This window comes from Sander vitreus, chromosome 18, assembly GCF_031162955.1.
Source record: "Sander vitreus isolate 19-12246 chromosome 18, sanVit1, whole genome shotgun sequence".
In the NCBI taxonomy this organism is placed as follows: Eukaryota; Metazoa; Chordata; class Actinopteri; order Perciformes; family Percidae; genus Sander; species Sander vitreus.
Genome location: NC_135872.1, coordinates 10,182,151 through 10,199,871, shown reverse-complemented (window position 1 = coordinate 10,199,871; position 17,721 = coordinate 10,182,151). Strand labels below are relative to the sequence as shown.

The following is a 17,721-nucleotide window of genomic DNA, read 5'->3' as shown; positions in this document are numbered from 1 at the left end:
CTTGGAAAGCTTGCATGCAAAACTAGTAATAGCTCTTTTTGAAGAGGATTGTCTTAAGTCTTATTGATAGCGCAATATAACATGTTAGCAAAGAATTTCTAATAAGACCGGCTTTAATGTTAGTAACATTTAGGGGCTTAAAGCAACACTAGGTAACTGTTCCTGCTTCGGTCCCCCTACAGGTTGGAAGCGGAATTGTCCATTACATTACATTATGCAAGTTTGCCAGATTGGGTAGCGGATCTGTAGTTCGAATGAACCAGACAATGTGATGTAACGGACAATTCAGCTTCCAACCTGTAGGGGGACCGAAGCAGGAACAGTTACCTAGTGTTGCTTTAATATTTGCATAAATCACACATGCTAAAACGCAGTCTGTTCACTGTCTGATGCTCTGGATGAAAGTATCCACCAAACTGCTTCATTTGTAGTTTATTAGAAATTAAAAGCAATGTAAACATTTGATACAATTCCCCTTAAGTCTGTCAACAAAACTAAAACACTCCACAGGTCTCAGTCCTACCACATTGTAGCGCTTCATACATGCACTGTGTTGCTGTATAGTCATCAGTTAGTGTATCTTAGTTAATTTTTATTTACAGTACTGAATATTGTGACATTACAAAAATAAAATCTAAAATCAAATATTACAATGAAGATGTTTTAGTGAAGACGATCATCTGCAAAGTCAGAATGCAAAACAAAAGTTACATGCAACTTTTCATTTAAAAACTCCCTTTATAACAGGGTAAGTAGTGGGCTTAAGTGAATCTTAAAAAGTTAGTCCAAGAGCATTCCTGTTCAATAAAGATGCATCCTCTAGACTTAATTCAAATATAACTGTATACATAAAACATCTGATCTGCAAAGTAACACTAGATTTTAAAAAGACACTTCCTGGCAGGTGATAAACATCCAAACTCTGTATTTCTGCTTGCTTAGAAAAAAAAACTGGTGTTAAACATCTGGACCGCAACCAGATGCTTACACTCAATACAGACTCACGCGAACCAATGCTGCATCCACTTAACTCTTTATACATTTATAAAAAACGTATTCAACTAAATCCAATACATACTGAAGCATGAACACTGAACTGAAATGTGGCGACTGTCAGAATTACGGGGACATTTAAATGCTAATACAAATATTTGAGTATAGAAATCATATTTGTTATATATTCTGACGAAGCCAACAACCTGAAAAAATTAATACTCTGAAAATGGTCAAAGTATTTCAGTGCTTCATAGATCATACTGTATATTTAACCTAGAATTGCACCATTTAACATAAATGCCACTGCTGAATTCATTACTGTATGTGACTAAACAACAATCCATAGTGTGCCACCAGGACAATTTTGGACATTATATAATTATAATAATCTATAGCTTTAATGTAAAGACTCATGCCACCTAAAAGTTGAAGGACATCCAACCCACACAACAGCAGAATAGCTCTGATTCGATAGACACACAAGAGCTGGCCAATCAGACTGTCTGCTGCTTTAAATTAAAGCTGCACCTATCAATATTTTTATATTAACAATAAATGACTATATGTAATCTAAACCTGAAAGGTCAGTTAATATTAAAGAAAGCACACAATGGAAACTGTAAATGTTAAAGTAGAAAACAAACAAATTGTGAGATGGTGCTGTATAGGATCGGCATTTATTAGCCTTTTTAAAATTATTCTTGTGATCCAATTTTACTATTCAATAATTGATAATTTAAGCAATAAATACAACTGAATTATTAATTGGGGGGATTTAATCTTTTTTCATTTTTATAACCACCACTTTGTAATAGCTTTTTTAAATTCATCGATTTAATTGATAATAATTAAACCCCATAAAAGTCTATAGTTATGGCACACAGACCATTGTGGACTATGACAGAATTTATGACCAATCTCTTGGTGGCTTGATGGAACCAAAAGTGATGCAGTTTACGTGTTATTTATTCAGGGAGTGGCTTTGCAAACTTTGCCATGACTTCACCAACATGTCCACAGAGTTTGGCAACTATTTCACTTCAGAGTCTAAAATCCAACAGCACAAAATTATTAAGCACCTGTTATAACTCACGTTGTGTCCCGTTTCCCAAAATCAGTGAGATAAAGAAGAGTTTAGATGATGCTTTATCTGGTTTAACATAACCCTGCTGTAATATGAAAGCCCTGTATCTCCCAACTAGTCAAACTGAATACATTTTGAGTTTTTGGAGCAGGGTTTCCTGCAACAGAAGGGATATGCACTTGACAACCATACAATCAAAAAATACAAAAGCCTGAGTTGATGTGACAAATGTCTGACTCCCTTCACTTTCTTTATAAACTAATGGAGAAAAAAAAAAAAAAAAGGACTACAACCGTGATTTAGTATTGCTGGATGTTACGAGGTGGAACACCACATTTTGCTGGATGTGGAAGTGAGAGAGAGATTAAAAAGAGTTGGTTCAAAGTTCAGGGCGTACTGCTAGACTTAGCTGTCCTTGTGTAATGTCTGATGAAGATGGAGATAGAGTTGTTTCTTTGTTAGAAGCTGCAGTTTCTTCCTCTTGAAGTCTGTGGGCTTCTTGTACCTGAAATCCAAGAAGATACAGTATATACTTCATGTTTCAAGACACAAAGGAATCCCTCAAACCATTTGATTATCAGTCGACTTACAGTTCGATGACGATAGGGCCGGGTTTGATCTCGTCCATTTCCATGAAGGCAAAACATTTAGTGCTGGTAAACCTCTTTTTAGGTTTGTAGTGCTTGAATTCAAAGAAGATAGCTGCTCCTGGAAGAATGTATAGCAGGTTTAACTAAATGAATAGAAGGGTTAACATACAATACTAAATAATTACCTCCAAACTGTCTGCACACTGGCATGTCTACATCCCAATGATTGGCCTTTTTATGTATTTTTCTTACTGTCAACAGACCAAAACCAAAAATGTAATACATAAATGCATATCAACAAAAGTCCCCTAAAATGAATAAAAGTAAAACCTATTTATTTATTGAACTATATTGACTCATTTATATATTTATATTTACATTTATTTATATATTTATTGCCTCATTTATTTATTTCTGGATGTATTTCATAGGCATATTTAAAATTCATGCATGCAGAATAATAATTTCAATTGTGTAAGTCATTTTTTGATGTTAGTAAAGAAGGAATTAAATATTATAGTTATATTATTATAGTATGTCACTTTGGGTAAACCGTCAGGTATTACCTTTTGGTAATTTCTCCACATGTCTCTGGATCTCCACGTCCACACTAAAGTGAATGTAGGTATCTTCCTTCCTGGAGGCCACAGGTGTGTCCTGCATTGGGTTCACATCGACGCCGTTCAAATCTACAGGCAGAGAAACACAGAATGCGCTCTTGGTTTTGGCAGATTTCCAAGACTTCAAGGTGATGCACTTCAGCAGCACTTTCACAGAAACGTGAACGATCCAGAGGCACTTTAGAGTAGGGGAGCAGCTCGTTACCTTTGACACTAATGGTCATGTACGGATCGATGCACTGCCCTGCATCCTTCAACCCAATTTTTTCGATCTTTAGCGTAAGTAGTGTCATCCCAGGCTCTGACGGTAACCGTGGTAACAAGGTACCTGCAGAGGACAAAGGTTACATTAACAGTTGCCATAACAATAGGTGGTGACATCACCGGGGACCAAAGAATAGCCAATAGCAAACAACATTTTCAGATGCATACGTTTTACCATCAGATTACAGGCTTCAGTGTTAAGTAACCATTTAAATATTAAACATGAAAACACTCCATGGTTAGCTTCTTCTCCCATAGAGGGGTTTTCTTTCATTAGTCTTTCTGGAAAGCTTAAACATGATAATGGGGGGTTTCGGACCATATATTTAAGATGCATTCATTTTTGGCCACTTACAACAACACTGACCTATAACCACCTCAAAAAGTAATGTTAGTAAACAGTTGCTTATTTACACATCCAGCGGACACAGTGCAGCATAAGTACCGGTAGTTGTGTTTCTGTAATTGTAAAACTGATGAATGTAAGTCTAATATTCCCACTACTTATAGTTCTGTTTTTGGTCTCTACCAACTCCTGAAGAAAACATATGTCTCTTTAGCTGCTAAATGCTCAACTATGTTCACCAGCTAGTTGCTAACTTTGTCTGTCTGCTTTTTTTTTTTTTTTTTAATCTGAAAACAGCTGCCTGCTGCGACTCGAAACAAGGTTGATGAGAGCGGGGAGAACGATCCAAAACAGTAAAGCTGTAGGAATGAAACCAAGCAAGCTGAAAGATGCTGAACTCTGCGTAGAGCTGAGTGGAACAGCAGAGTCAGGTGATCATTCTGTGTGGCTTTGTCACTACAAGGGACACCTTTCAGATTACACATAGTCCTTTGATCAAAAACAAAACAATAACTGATTAGGGCACCTTTCTTCTACTGTTAAAAAGCTGTACCTTTTGAGTGTTTGAGGCATTTGTGCAGCATCCAAACCTCATTAGAGTTGTGGTTGCTGCACTATACAGAATAATAGTGATTTTGAAGGTTCATTATTGACCTTGGAAATAACAGTTTGAATGTAGGTATAACTGTATAAAAACTATTTCTATAAAAAAAAAAATCTTTATATTTTACTTTTCTAGCACAGTAGTAGATATGCATTTTACTTAGAATACGAACAGAACGTTCATGTTTCTGCTTTTCAGAAAGATCACTAAAAGAAATTGTTTGGCCAAAGCTAGTGGAACAGAGACTGTCTTATTAAAAAGTCTAAGAGGCCAAGAGTCTAAAGGTATCTAAATCTACATACATTTACTCCACAGTCAAAAAGAAGCATTGGATTCTTAAAATTAACTGTGAATGGTACGCTTCTTTATTTACACTTTTGTCAATTCAGCAACAAGCCGTGTATTACCACTGAAAGGCTGTGATAAAATCCCATCGGTCACACAGGGGAGAACAAATTCAGGTGTTCATTGATAAAAGCCGTACCTTGCGAAGCTGCAAATGAAGCAGGCAGGAATGAGCGATGAAGCCATGCATAGAACCGACAGAAAGAAACAAAAAGACACACAGTCAAACAGCCCTCCGAAACAGGACAACATGACACAACAAACTAGTTAACTAGAAAATGCATTTCCTGCAGAAAATGTGTGGGAATGCTGAATAGCTGAATTGCTAAAGCTAAACTGGATGAATAGCTTTAATACGTAAGAAGAAGTTAAAGACGTGATAATAGTTGAAAAAGTTTAAATCGTTTTAATAAGTATGAATTTCCTTTAAAAATTCAACGATGCCATCGATGTAAAACATTGTGAGTTCTGAATGTATCTATTAAGTATGGAAGACTTACAAATGCTATGAGAAACATGTATTAAAATGCAGAAATCAAAATTTTAATCTCAAATGGTTTGCACTGCACTGCTGAAAAACTTGGAATTTGAAATGTAAAAGTGTCAGTTGGAAGCTGAACTGCATTACCTTAATAAGCTAACAGTCGAAAAACATTTCTATAAAAGCTGGAAGCTGAACTGTAATACCGTCAAATGGAAGTTCCAATAAATTGACTAAAAAGGCTGAAAGTATAAATACTTTGTATTATTATCAGACATATCCATTGCGTAGAACAAACAAGCATGACCCTAAAGAGCTGAGAGGTGAATATATTGCCTGAAAAGAAGCGGGATATATACATGGATGAAATCACAAATGACCCTGGAGGTAGAGAGGGAGGGAGGGAGAGAGAGAAGGAGGGAGAGGGAGGGAGAGAGAGGGAGGGAGAGAGAGAGAAAGAGACACAGACAGACACAGACAGACACAGATAGACACAAATAGACACAGATAGACACAGACACAGATAGACACAGACACAGATAGACACAGACAGACACAGACACAGACAAAGGGAGGGAGACAGATAGACAGAATGACAGACAGACAGTAGTGGAACGCAAAGGATATAGACTAATGTTCATATTAATGCCTGTAGTATTCAAGTTGACTGTCTGTGAAAGTGTTGTCATGGCTACTAATGACCTGTGACCATGTTTCTAAACACCCTTTGATGTCTGTAATGAGATCTCTTTCATCTTTAATCAGGTTAATGAGCGTGTCACCTGCTGAAACTGTCACCTGTGCCACACTGCAGCTATTCAAAGACACTGAGAGCAAGCTCTCAAATAAAGGCTCAGACTGCTAAAACGATAAGGGGTATCAGTCAAATGATGTAATCGTGACCATCACAAGGCCTTTCTGAACGTATTCATGTAAAATTTATGTTGATAAACTTAAAAATGTGGGCATATCAGCAATTTAAAAAAGTGGTTCACTCTGCGTTTTGCTCAGAAATGTGGAGAACGTTAAATAGGGCAGCGAATGGAGGAAGATGTGGAACTCTTGTCATTTGGAAGCTCACCGAGCCAAGAGTACAAGTCATAACACAACACATTGGCTGAAACTAGACAAAAATACCTACGTTTTGATTTATAAATTGTGCGGAACAAAATGTTATAAATTGTTTTAAAAAGTATAAATAGTAGAACAAAAGTTGAAGAAGAGCACACGTGCTGAAAAAGCTGAACATTTTAATAGTTGAATGGTTTTTATAGCTGAAAGTATGCAGAAGTTAGAGACGACCGAAAAACGTACGGAAGACGGAATAAGAATAATAAAGAACAGAATAACAATAGTTGGAATGCTGCTGAACAGAATTCCCACTAATAATAAAGAGCAGAATAACAATAGCTGGAATGCTGCTGAACAGCATTCAAACTAACTAGTTATAGACGGGTGCACAGTACCGGGGGCTCTTGGGGGGAACGCTTCTGTAGATCCTGCTCCTGCTGCAGCATCCTCCTCCTCCTCCTCCAGCTCCAGGTTCTCCTCTTCACCTGGAGCCAGGATTTTCCTGACAGAGAGGAACGGCAGGTTTAATCACTTCATCTACACATTAGATAACTTCAATGCTCACGCAGGATTATCTGTAAAATACAAACTCAATAACATGAGATGTTTAGTGGTGGATATTTACCTTAAGGGCACTGGCTGTACATCAAAGGGAAATTCTTTGTTGTAGGTCAGAATATTTAGAATTACTGTTGACAAAAGGAGGAAGATCAGAATACCCAGTCAGGACAGGAGGATTAACAAGTACACTTAACTCCCAGTCGCTACACTTACTGATTTCCAGTTTCTTCAGCTCTTCTAACTTGAAGTCTTCTTTTGACTGTGTGCACTACAGAAGAGCAGACATATTTAATACTCTACCGTTTGTGTATTTAAGTGAAGGACACTGCACTTAAGATTTTCACCTATCTGCCTTTATCAGGGTGGTTGAAGGCTGAATAGCCAAAAACTTGAATGAAGTCTGGTGTACTGGAGAAGAGCTGCGTGATGTGCAAATCAGCAATGAGGAAGGTTTGGACTAATGACTTCACTATTTAACTTATTCATTCTCATAATTATGTGTATGTGTTTTCGATTTTCAACAATGGTCAGTCAACACTTGTTTTTAGGATCTGCTCTATAAATAAATTGACTTGACTATTTCTAAAATTCCAGCTATCCTACATATTTCATACAGAACGAAAAACAATGACACAAACCTGCAAACTGGCACTTCTCATCTCCAGGCATGTTGCAATCTTTCCTAAAGTTTTCTAAGAAATGAAGAAAAAAAACAAAAACGTGTTAGTTTATGCAGAATACTTGACTCCTCTGTCCAGAAGTTAAAGAGAGATGTGATAATTACCTTCTGCTCCTCTGTGAAGTCTGATGAATTTGTTGACTGGACCTCTTTTTGTAGTTGTCTCGCCAAACTAAATAACAACCCAGAAGTGCGTTAATGCTTTGCTGAAAAACTTCAAACACTTCTAAGGTGGCTAAATGATGCATATTTTTGCGCCCCCTTCCGGCCAAAAAAAAAGGTGTCTGGATCTAGATTTAACATTAATAGTGCAATTTCATATAATACATTAATAAGTTGACAAATCTGATCACATCTTTAAAAATGTATACAGACTCTATATTGTCTGAAATCAGGAAGCATTCCTCACTAAATAGATGAAAACCCTCCCATAAGAATGAGAGGGTGTGGCTGACTATTTCTCAAGTCTGAGGGAATATTGGCCCCATTTCTGCACGGCATGACACATAATGAAACACACTGCATGCAGCTCTGGATGATTTTCCCATGACAGGCTTTATGAAAGCACTCTCCCTCAACTCAAACTGGTGGTGAATGAACCTGGGGTGCAACACTCACTCTCACACACACACACACACACACACACACACACACACACACACACACACACACACAGACACACACACACACACACACACAGACACACACAGACAGACTCTGCTGCCTCTGCACAACAACTGCCACATCACGTCATGGATGGGTAGGGTTTGTTTACTGGCGCGAGGAGCTGACTGACAGCTCAGAGGCTAGAACTTCTTATGAAGCACCATGCACCCACTGTCTCCTACATGCTGTTATCTCCCTGCACATTTAAGGATTAAAGGGAAAGGGGGGAAAAAGCATGTCGCCTAGGAAGATAAACCATGCTGTGTGGAGAGGCAGGATGCACATATGTTGAATGCAACTTACATTTGGTACTCATCTATAGCCTCCACTAATTGTCCCCACGAGTCAAAGTCTGTGCCTTTCCTAAAACTGGCGTGCCATTTCTGAATAGTCTTGTTGGCATCAGACATGTTGGCGAGGCGGATACTCGCGGAGCTCTCAGGGCAGCATGATGAGGTTCATCTACGAGGGTTCGGCAGCGGCTGCAGCGTTGTCAACCCGGTTATTTGCTGTCCAGAGCCGCACGGATAGGGATACACCAGTGACACCCCGACCAAGCCCTTTCTGCCTGCTCACCCTAATATCGCATCCGCAAGAGAAAGGAAGTCCCGCCCGAAACTCGGGGTGCGCGCGTTTTAGGACGCGGGGTCGCTTGAGTGGACGGCAACAGAATGCAATTCGTTTATTTTTATGATCAGAACAACTCATGTAACGCCTTTATTTTGAAAACAAACCAAACTGTTTCCGGTTTCGCCCTGTCAATCTTCAGTTTGACACCGTAGCAAAACGTTAGCCATGGAGGAGTAACAGATGTTTTTCAGGTCGTATTAGCCTCTGACAGAATGAGATAAGATGGATACTGTAACGACAGATTCGTCTGCAGCTGAGGAAGATGACAGTTCAGACTCAGAGGTTTTGTGTTTGATGAGAGTTGGAAGAAATTCAGACTGGCTTCGCTTGTTCGAAAACACTGAGGTGCAGTTTGCTAATGCTAGCTAGCTAACTAGCTATATTTGTCTTACATTAACCCTAAAACTTGCTTAAGTTTACGATTTTTCACGTAAAGTCTATTCATCATTCATGGTTCATTTTCTGTTTACTTTAGCTTGTCGTTATCGAAGTGTGTCTCTATGTTTTAATGAACTGCACAGATGGCTAACTGTCTGTTTGACCTGTTTGTTTTTGACTGTCCAGATGACTATAGGACGTGGTGTGGATGTAACCCACCAGTTGTTGTCTCCAAGTTGTCCTCTGATGATCTCCAGACTGCACTGTACATTTAAGCAAAGGGAAGATGGCAAGTGGACAGTGACCGACAAGAACGTAATATTACATTATTTATTATGATTTATGTTTTATTGATCGCTGTTGATTGATTCTGTTCAACAGAATATGATGCATTACCAATTAAGTAACACTTACAACGAATGTGCCTTGGTTATTGGTGCATAGATAAACATATTAAAAGGAATATTAACAATAAAGCAAAGTACTGCAACAGACAAAAACATAAATATAGAAATATTGCAGTCTTGATATGTTTAGCTTAAATGAAATGACTGCATTGGTAAGGATGCCCCCTGGGCGCCTCCCTAGGGAGGTGTTCCAGGCACGTCCAGCTGGGAGGAGGCCTCGGGGAAGACCCAGGACTAGGTGGAGGGATTATATCTCCAACCTGGCCTGGGAACGCCTCGGGATCCCCCAGTCGGAGCTGGTTAATGTGGCTCGGGAAAGGGAAGTTGCGGGTCCCCTGCTGGAGCTGGGAAGATGGATGGATGGATAAATGACTGCAGTGTATAAAGAAAACAACAACCTCAATGATAAACATATAGTCAAATGAAAACCTATCTAACAGTGTCAATCAAAACTAAACATAGAATTTATATTATGATTATTATATATTTAACTGCAGCTGATAAAGTAAGTGTTGCTTTTTTCCCCTCAGAGTCTCAACGGTGTTTGGGTGAATGGAAACCGCATACCTGCTGAAGAAGCCCATCAGCTGAGGCTCGGAGACTCCATACAACTCGGTGTTCCTGTAATTGGAACCGAAGTGGAGTTTGACTACATGCTCGTCCAGCGGCCCCTCAAAGACATTAAACTTTACTTGGCAAAGGGACACAGAGAGGTTGCTAAAGCAGCCCATGTTGCCAAGAAGCCCAAAAGGAAGTTGACTGTGGAAGAAGTTGAGCCGTCTACCTCAAAGCCCAAGCTCTACCGCTGCTCCTCTGCAGACAAGTCATTTGCAAAGCCCTGCCCTCTGTCACCAGTGAAACGGCAGCAGAGGCTCAGTCACACCCAGCCAGAGGAAACTGGACCCAGCAGACACGTCCAGGAAGTAGACCGGCCCTCAGATGGCTCCAGCAGTCTGTGTGACCTGGACAACTTGCAGATGTAAGCCCCAGTTTCTGCCTCTCGTGTATTATCATTACATTTGCATCAGGTTTTCTGAAAGATATGTCCATCATAATCTTTAAAAAGAAAATGTTAGAAAGTTTGATCTTCCTTAAGGTTTTTTTTTTTCTCATTTATTTATGTTTGCAGGTACAGCCAGAACATCCTGATGCTGAGGGAGCAGGTGGATGACACCCAGAGGCAGGTAGCCTCGCTGGGGGGAGAGCCCCGGCAGGCTGACCCGCTCAGAGAGGAGCATGTCAGGGAGCTGCGGGGTCAGCTTGAGACGCTCAGAGCCAAGATGCACCGGATGGAGACGTTAGAGAAGTCTTTTAGTGAAACTAAGAGGCAGCTAGAGGTGAGAGGTATTTCAGTAATTTCTTTCATACATAAATATGCATTACCAACAATTGCTTCCGATGTGCAGAATCGAAAGTACTGCCTTTCTTAAAACGTTTGCTAGGTATGCATCCTGTTTGTCTATTGCACACTAGTAACCGTAGCACTGTCGTCTTTTCTTTTTTAACAGGTTCTGCATGAATGACTGCTAGAGACAAAATACAGTCATTGATGAAAATGTCACTTTTTTATGTTTTTAGGCACAGAAAACACAGCAACAAGAGGAGCTTTTGAAGAAACAGCTGGAAGAAGCCTTGCAAGAGGTATGTGGCATACAACTGGAGCTTTTATTTATTGTTACATCACTAAAGGCAGCTACACACCGGGCCGATAATCGGCCGTTGGACAGTCCGGCGAGGTCAGTGACTCGAGTCTGTTCGGTGTGTTCCGTGCCGTCGTCCGTTGGAGGAGCTGTCGGAACTTCATTTTCGCCGACCTGACATGCTCAGTCTGAGACAGGGCAGTCGGGACTCACCCGGAAATGGCAAGCGGGATGAGCGTGACTAAGCCTCTCAAAATCTGACGAAAATCTTTTAAACTGACCTTTGTCGATCTGAAAATGAAGACAGATTCAGCAACTACATGGCCTATTTCTCACTTAAAATGTTTTCAGAAACACGTTTCGGTGAACTATTTTAGTACAATATGAGATCGTTATCTGAATGATTCACTAGTAATGGCCGTTTGAAAAATCCAAAATCCGGACGCAGCAGCCAGATCCATGTGACGCGTTCGTCCAATCAGCTGCCGGTTTTCATTTTTGGGCGACAATACAGATTAGCGCCGCCTGCTGTTATGGAGACATATTACGTTTCGTCGCTTTGGTGTGTTCCAAGGCACTTTTTTAACCAACTCGGGGAGACTGATCAGACCAACTGCCTTTTCTGCCAACGGTCGGCCGTCTGGTTAGTGTGTAACTGCCTTAATACAATCAGACATAGTGTCAAAATGTGTTGTGTGTTATAAACATGTTAAAATGTTTTCTTTTAGAGTACTCTTGTATGCATTCAATTGAAAAGTAGTAATTTATCAAACTGTTTTTAACATCCTTAGCAAAAGAAGGTAATAGACGAACTTGCCCTTTCTCGGGAAGGCTTTGAAGAGATTCTCTTGGCCAAAAACAAAGAACTGGAAGTGACAAAGGTATGACAATATTCAAAGTAGTTTAAGCAGGCTTTTTGCATTGTTTGGCATTGCATCAGAAAAGCTCTATTCATTTATTTTTGCAGGAGGAGAAAGAAAAGGCGAGGGCCCAAAAAGAGGAAGTAGTTACACAAGTGACTGAAGTTCTGGAGAACGAGCTTCAGTGCATCATCTGCTCCGAGCTCTTCATTGAGGTACAGTAGTGTCAAGAGTCAGTTTAGCATTATCTTGGAATTCATGTCATTCGAACTCTTCTCATCTGCTGTATTTTATTTCTATCGACAAATCTTTGACTCTGGTTCGACAGCTTACAAAAACTTAATACAGCAATTATGACACGGTGATGAAACTATATGAAACTGTAATTTACATTTGTTTTCTCTTTGAGGTGCTTCAGAAGATTTCACACTTAACTCTTTTTTTTTTTATCTGTATTGATATCGTCTACAGGCAGTCATCTTGAACTGCGCTCACAGCTTCTGCAGTCACTGCATCAAGCAGTGGCGCAAAAAGAAAGACGAGTGTCCCATCTGCCGACGGTCCATCCAGTCCCAGACCCGCTGTCTGGCCCTGGACAACTGCATCGACAGCATGGTGGAAAACCTGAGCCTGGACATGAAGTCGAGGCGGCAGACCCTCATTACTGAAAGGAAAGGTGAGAGGTGCGTTATCTTCAACAGTGGCAACAGTGTCCTACAGTTAATACAGTTAGAGAATAATAAAAAAAAAAAAAAACTTTAAATATCAACAGGGCACGAACGAACAGTCTAAGGTAAGTATATCAAGTGAAATTGGACCAGAATATGTCCCACTTGGATGTTTTAAATATTTGGCATAACATGCTTTTAATTTGAAAGAATACTGAAACATTGACTCAATCAGACCAGCACTATTTGAATATTAAACTAGAAATGTTAACATACTGATATCAAGATAATGCTTTGCTAGTTATTACAATATGTCCTTCCTAGCCCTATGCCTGCAGCAGTTATCTGGACATTGTGTTTCTTAGGAGTTTTTGTTCCACTGTGATTCACTTCATCTCACTCAAATTATATTAGAGAACACACATCAAACTACAGTACAGTGGGTACGGAAAGTATTCAGACCCCTTTAAATTTTTCACTCCGTTTCATTGCAGCCATTTGCTAAAATAAAAAAAAGTTCATTTTATTTCTCATTAATGTACACTCAGCACCCCATCTTGAAAGAAAAAAAACTGAAATGTAGAAATCCGTCAGGTTGGATGGTGAACAGCCATTTTCAGGTCTCTCCAGAGATGCTCAATTGGGTTTAGGTCAGGGCTCTGGCTGGGCCAGTCAAGAATGGTCACAGAGTTGTTCCGAAGCCACTCCTTTGTTATTTTAGCTGTGTGCTTAGGGTCATTGTCTTGTTGGAAGGTGAACCTTCGGCCCAGTCTGAGGTCCTGAGCACTCTGGATGAGGTTTTCTTGGCCGCATTCATCTTTCCTTCAATTGCAACCAGTCGTCCTGTCCCTGCAGCTGAAAAACACCCCCATAGCATGATGCTGCCACCACCATGTTTCACTGTTAGGATGGTATTGGGCAGGTGATGAGCGGTGCCTGGTTTTCTCCACACATACCGCTTAGAATTAACGTCAAAAAGTTCAATCTTGGTCTCATCAGACCAGAGAATCTTATTTCTCATAGTCTGGGAGTCCTTCATGTGTTTTTTGGCAAACTCTATGTGGGCTTTCATATGTCTTGCACTGAGGAGAGGCTTCCGTCGGGCCACTCTGCCATAAAGCCCCGACTGGTGGAGGGCTGCAGTGATAGTTGACTTTGTGCAACTTTCTCCCATCTCCCTGCTGCATCTCTGGAGCTCAGCCACAGTGATCTTTGGGTTCTTCTTTACCTCTCTCACCAAGGCTCTTCTCCCACGATTGCTCAGTTTGGCTGGACGGCCAGGTCTAGGAAGAGTTCTGGTCGTCCCAAACTTCTTCCATTTAAAGATTATGGAGGCCACTGTGCTCTTAGGAACCTTGAGTGCTGCAGAACTCCTTTTGTAACCTTGGCCAGATCTGTGCCTTGCCACAATTCTGTCTCTGAGCTCCTTGGGCAGTTCCTTCGACCTCATGATTCTCATTTGCTCTGACATGCACTGTGAGCTGTAAGGTCTTATATAGACAGGTGTGTGCCTTTCCTAATCAAGTCCAATCAGTTTAATTAAACACAGCAGGACTCCAGTGAAGGAGTAGAACCATCTCAAGGAGGATCAGAAGAAATGGACAGCATGTGAGTTAAATATGAGTGTCACAGCAAAGGGTCTGAATACTTATGACCATGTGATATTTCAGTTTTTCTTTTTTAATAAATTTGCAAAAATTTCTACATTTCTGTTTTTTTCTGTCAAGATGGGGTGCTGAGTGTACATTAATGAGAAATAAAATTAACTTTTTTGATTTTAGCAAATGGCTGCAATGAAACAAAGAGTGAAAAATGTAAAGGGGTCTGAATACTTTCCGTACCCACTGTATGTGACAGTGGTGTAGCTTACTCAGTCGGGATCACACTCATGCACAAATTGCCACACGGATGACCCATATAGCATTAATATCTGACTGACACTGTACTTACTAGCAATGGTGTGTCGTTCCACATTCATCAGATCAAATGAGCGGAGAGCCTTGACATGTCTGGGTGAGCTCAGTGAATAATGTTCCTCTCGCCTTCAGCAGTAACCACTCAAGTGTCCCGGTGTGGCGAAGCTGCTCACAGGCTCTAAAAGAAATGTGTTTTTTAAGGTGTTCAGAGAGTATTTACACTCACTGCTTCATCCTGTACTTAATAGACTATTTCAAAATATGCTTGTTGGTGGTTGGTCCAGAGTACAGTGGAAATTTCAAACGCAAGGTGGCAGTACAATGAAGCTGATTCATGTCTATTTTTTTTCTGTTTGTGTGATATTATTTTAGAAACGTGAAATGACAGTTAAAATAAAATGTAATCCACCATAAAAAGCTAAAAAGCAGTATGTAGCATTGAAATACTGCTACTATGAATATTAGTTGTGATGGTGCTGAAACTGAGCCTGCATTCTCCCGATCAACAAAGGAGGAAAATAAAATGTACGTGACCCACTTAGCGAATATATTTAAGGTTACTGACCAGAATACAGATACACAATGTTTGAATTGTAAGTAATTGGGTAAGAAAACTTTATTCCCAGTTTACCTTTCACAACCACAGTTACAAAATGCTTCACAAATACGCATAAATACGCATTTGGTTGCTAGACTTGTTGGGTCTGGACTACCCTGACATTTTTTTGGGCAGGGAAAAACCCATTTTGTTTTCTCAAGCTGCAATATGCTGTCTAATCAGAAATAGCAAACAATGTTGTCACACACACAGATATTCCTGACTCTCAAAACATAAAATTGTATTTGTTTGTTATAGTACAAAAAATCACTGAGGGTTTGGGACATCACATATGTTCTCCCCTTAAAGATTAAAAAAGCGTAGCCATGATAAATATGCTATATTTTTCTTATGGTAAACAAATTCCATTAAAAGTCCCAAACCAACCATTAATTGATTGAAGTACTGCCTGTCTAGCCGAAAGGGCTTATTTTGAGTAGATCCCTCATTCATAGTGCTGCTGTAAATACTCACTAGAGCACCAAATGTGTATTCATCCGCAGCTAAAAAATAGTCCCCAACAAATACTATATACTATTTACTCCTACTACAGTGTTCAGCCTTTAAAAAAAAATGAAACTACATTTTTGTGACCCAAGAGTTACGTCTTCAGTGGGATCAAATGGGTTTGGGGCTGAGAGCCGCAGACAGGGTAGGGAAGTCGGTATTAAAAGTGTTGAGAGACGAACTGAGGGAAGATGCTGCTCCTTCAAATGTCTGCAAAGAAAATCTCTCATGGTTTTCTTTTTCTGGGTTTCCCTGCAGCGGACTCTGCTCAGGTGATGGTGATCCACGATGACGACAGCAGCAGGAGCAGCGATAGCGACGGCAGTATGGTGTCCATAGATAGTAGCCTGAGCTCTGTGGTCTCTCTGGACACAGACAGTAGCATCCACTTGGATTCCAGTCCGCCCTTCAGTGGTTTCTCTGATGAAAGTGTTGATGAGTTTGATGATTAGCCCTTTTCTCCTGTGGGCTGTAACATGAATCTGGCTTTTGGGTGTTGGTCGTATTTCCCTGGATTGTTCCCGGATAGTACGCAAAGTTTGGTCTCATCATGAGTCCATTAACCAGATTCAGCTAAGGTTTGTGTTTTTTTTTGTTTTTTTTTGTTTGTTTTTTTGGTAAAATGATCAGTTGTCTTTTTGTCTTTATTTTTAACAAAAGGAATAAAGTTTCTTCATATGTATTTTTTACAGCCACATGTTGACTTTGTCCAAGCATTGATTCATTGTGTTTATGGTTCTATGGAACTAATAAACCCGATGAAATCAGAAGTCCCATCTGCTACAAATAGATTCAATAGGACCTGACCTTTTGTCAGAGAGACAGAGAAGGGCAGACAGACAACAGACCTCTGCTGGGAGTGAAAGCAGCATACCGGGTCTTTTGTTTTTAGCCGTATTAGCGGCGTGACTTTATGAATAGCTATTTCGGTCTGTGGTACTCAGAGGAACCTCTGACTTTTGGTGTAGCGCCACCAGCAGGTCTACGTTTTCTCTTGTCCTGTGAACTGTTTCAATATCTATTAGATTAAAAAACGTAACTTTTTAATTTGTCCAGTACTTTTTAGTTTCTGACCAAACACCAGCACAACTGACATCAGCCTCAGCTGTTTGTTTTAATGTGAATTAGCATTTTCTGTTATGCTAACACACTGAACTAGCATTTAGCTCAAAGCACCACTCTGCAGAAGTACAGCCTCACAGACATGCTAGTATGGCTGTAGACTTTTGTATCATACATTATTACTGCAGAACATTTTTCATGGCTTGAATGTGTTTTCGTAGCTTTCAGTCAGTGATTGGTATTATTTCATTTTAAATAAAAATGAACTTGTACACTTGAAACTTGCTCAAGATCCATCACAGTGAACACCACATAAATAGTTATATTGTAAACTATAGCTATTATTAGTACTGGATATTGTAATGGGGTGTGTACTTAAAGATGCAAAAATATTGGTGTGGTGCTTTAATCCTTTATTGCAGGATTTCCTTTCATCTACAGTAGGAACAACCTGCCAAGTTTAATGTTAGAAAACTATAAAAAAAGACCAATTGTTTAAGAAAGATGAATATTAATGTGATGATTCTATAATTTTTTATAGTAAGAAACATGGCCAAACTCAATGAACCACCAAAGAGGTTTTTCATTGTTGTTATTTCATGTATTTCAGTGATGCCCTGCTTTCTGTTCATCCACATGCCCATCTGGGAGTTGCCTCGCCTGGCACACGCTGCTTTGCTGAAAGGCTCCTGGGCCAAGCATTAATCACTCCCACTGGCAACACTCCAGAGTTTACCTCATATGCTGC

The 17,721-nt window shown here is 39.9% G+C and overlaps 2 protein-coding genes across 4 annotated transcripts; one reads left to right on the top strand and one right to left on the bottom strand.

The window, feature by feature from the left end:
* Positions 1 to 416: 416 nt before the first annotated feature.
* aida (axin interactor, dorsalization associated) lies at positions 417 to 8,907 on the bottom strand. 2 transcript variants are annotated; one of them, XM_078274348.1, is made up of 11 exons: positions 8,611 to 8,907; positions 7,747 to 7,813; positions 7,601 to 7,654; positions 7,176 to 7,230; positions 7,027 to 7,090; positions 6,797 to 6,903; positions 4,989 to 4,997; positions 3,496 to 3,618; positions 3,237 to 3,359; positions 2,671 to 2,788; positions 417 to 2,585 (listed from the first exon to the last, which is right to left on the bottom strand). In XM_078274348.1, the coding sequence occupies exons 1-11, from the start codon at positions 8,715 to 8,717 to the stop codon at positions 2,486 to 2,488; spliced, it is 927 nt and encodes a 308-aa protein (XP_078130474.1). In that variant the 5' UTR covers positions 8,718 to 8,907; the 3' UTR covers positions 417 to 2,485. The 2 variants fall into 2 exon arrangements, with proteins under 2 accessions (XP_078130474.1, XP_078130475.1); XM_078274349.1 differs by lacking the exon at positions 4,989 to 4,997.
* Positions 8,908 to 9,060: 153 nt separating this feature from the next.
* Positions 9,061 to 16,397, top strand: rnf8 (ring finger protein 8, E3 ubiquitin protein ligase). 2 transcript variants are annotated; one of them, XM_078275038.1, is made up of 9 exons: positions 9,061 to 9,282; positions 9,502 to 9,630; positions 10,253 to 10,701; positions 10,852 to 11,059; positions 11,301 to 11,363; positions 12,154 to 12,243; positions 12,330 to 12,437; positions 12,694 to 12,898; positions 16,170 to 16,397. In XM_078275038.1, exons 1-9 carry the CDS (start codon positions 9,160 to 9,162, stop codon positions 16,361 to 16,363), a joined length of 1,569 nt encoding a protein of 522 aa, XP_078131164.1. In that variant the 5' UTR covers positions 9,061 to 9,159; the 3' UTR covers positions 16,364 to 16,397. The 2 variants fall into 2 exon arrangements, with proteins under 2 accessions (XP_078131164.1, XP_078131165.1); XM_078275039.1 differs by having other exon boundaries at positions 12,694 to 12,905; positions 16,170 to 16,301.
* Positions 16,398 to 17,721: the final 1,324 nt, after the last annotated feature.

Coding starts and splice junctions, on each gene's coding strand:
- aida (XM_078274348.1), bottom strand. CDS start 8,717: ATGTCTGATGCCAACAAGACTATTCAGAAATGGCACGCCAGTTTTAGG. Junction 7,091..7,175: donor GCTGAAGAAACTGGAAATCA/GTAAGTGTAGCG, acceptor TTTTGTCAACAG/TAATTCTAAATATTCTGACC. Junction 3,360..3,495: donor CATGACCATTAGTGTCAAAG/GTAACGAGCTGC, acceptor CTCTGCCTGTAG/ATTTGAACGGCGTCGATGTG.
- rnf8 (XM_078275038.1), top strand. CDS start 9,160: ATGGATACTGTAACGACAGATTCGTCTGCAGCTGAGGAAGATGACAGT. Junction 11,364..12,153: donor TGGAAGAAGCCTTGCAAGAG/GTATGTGGCATA, acceptor TAACATCCTTAG/CAAAAGAAGGTAATAGACGA. Junction 12,438..12,693: donor GCTCCGAGCTCTTCATTGAG/GTACAGTAGTGT, acceptor TATCGTCTACAG/GCAGTCATCTTGAACTGCGC.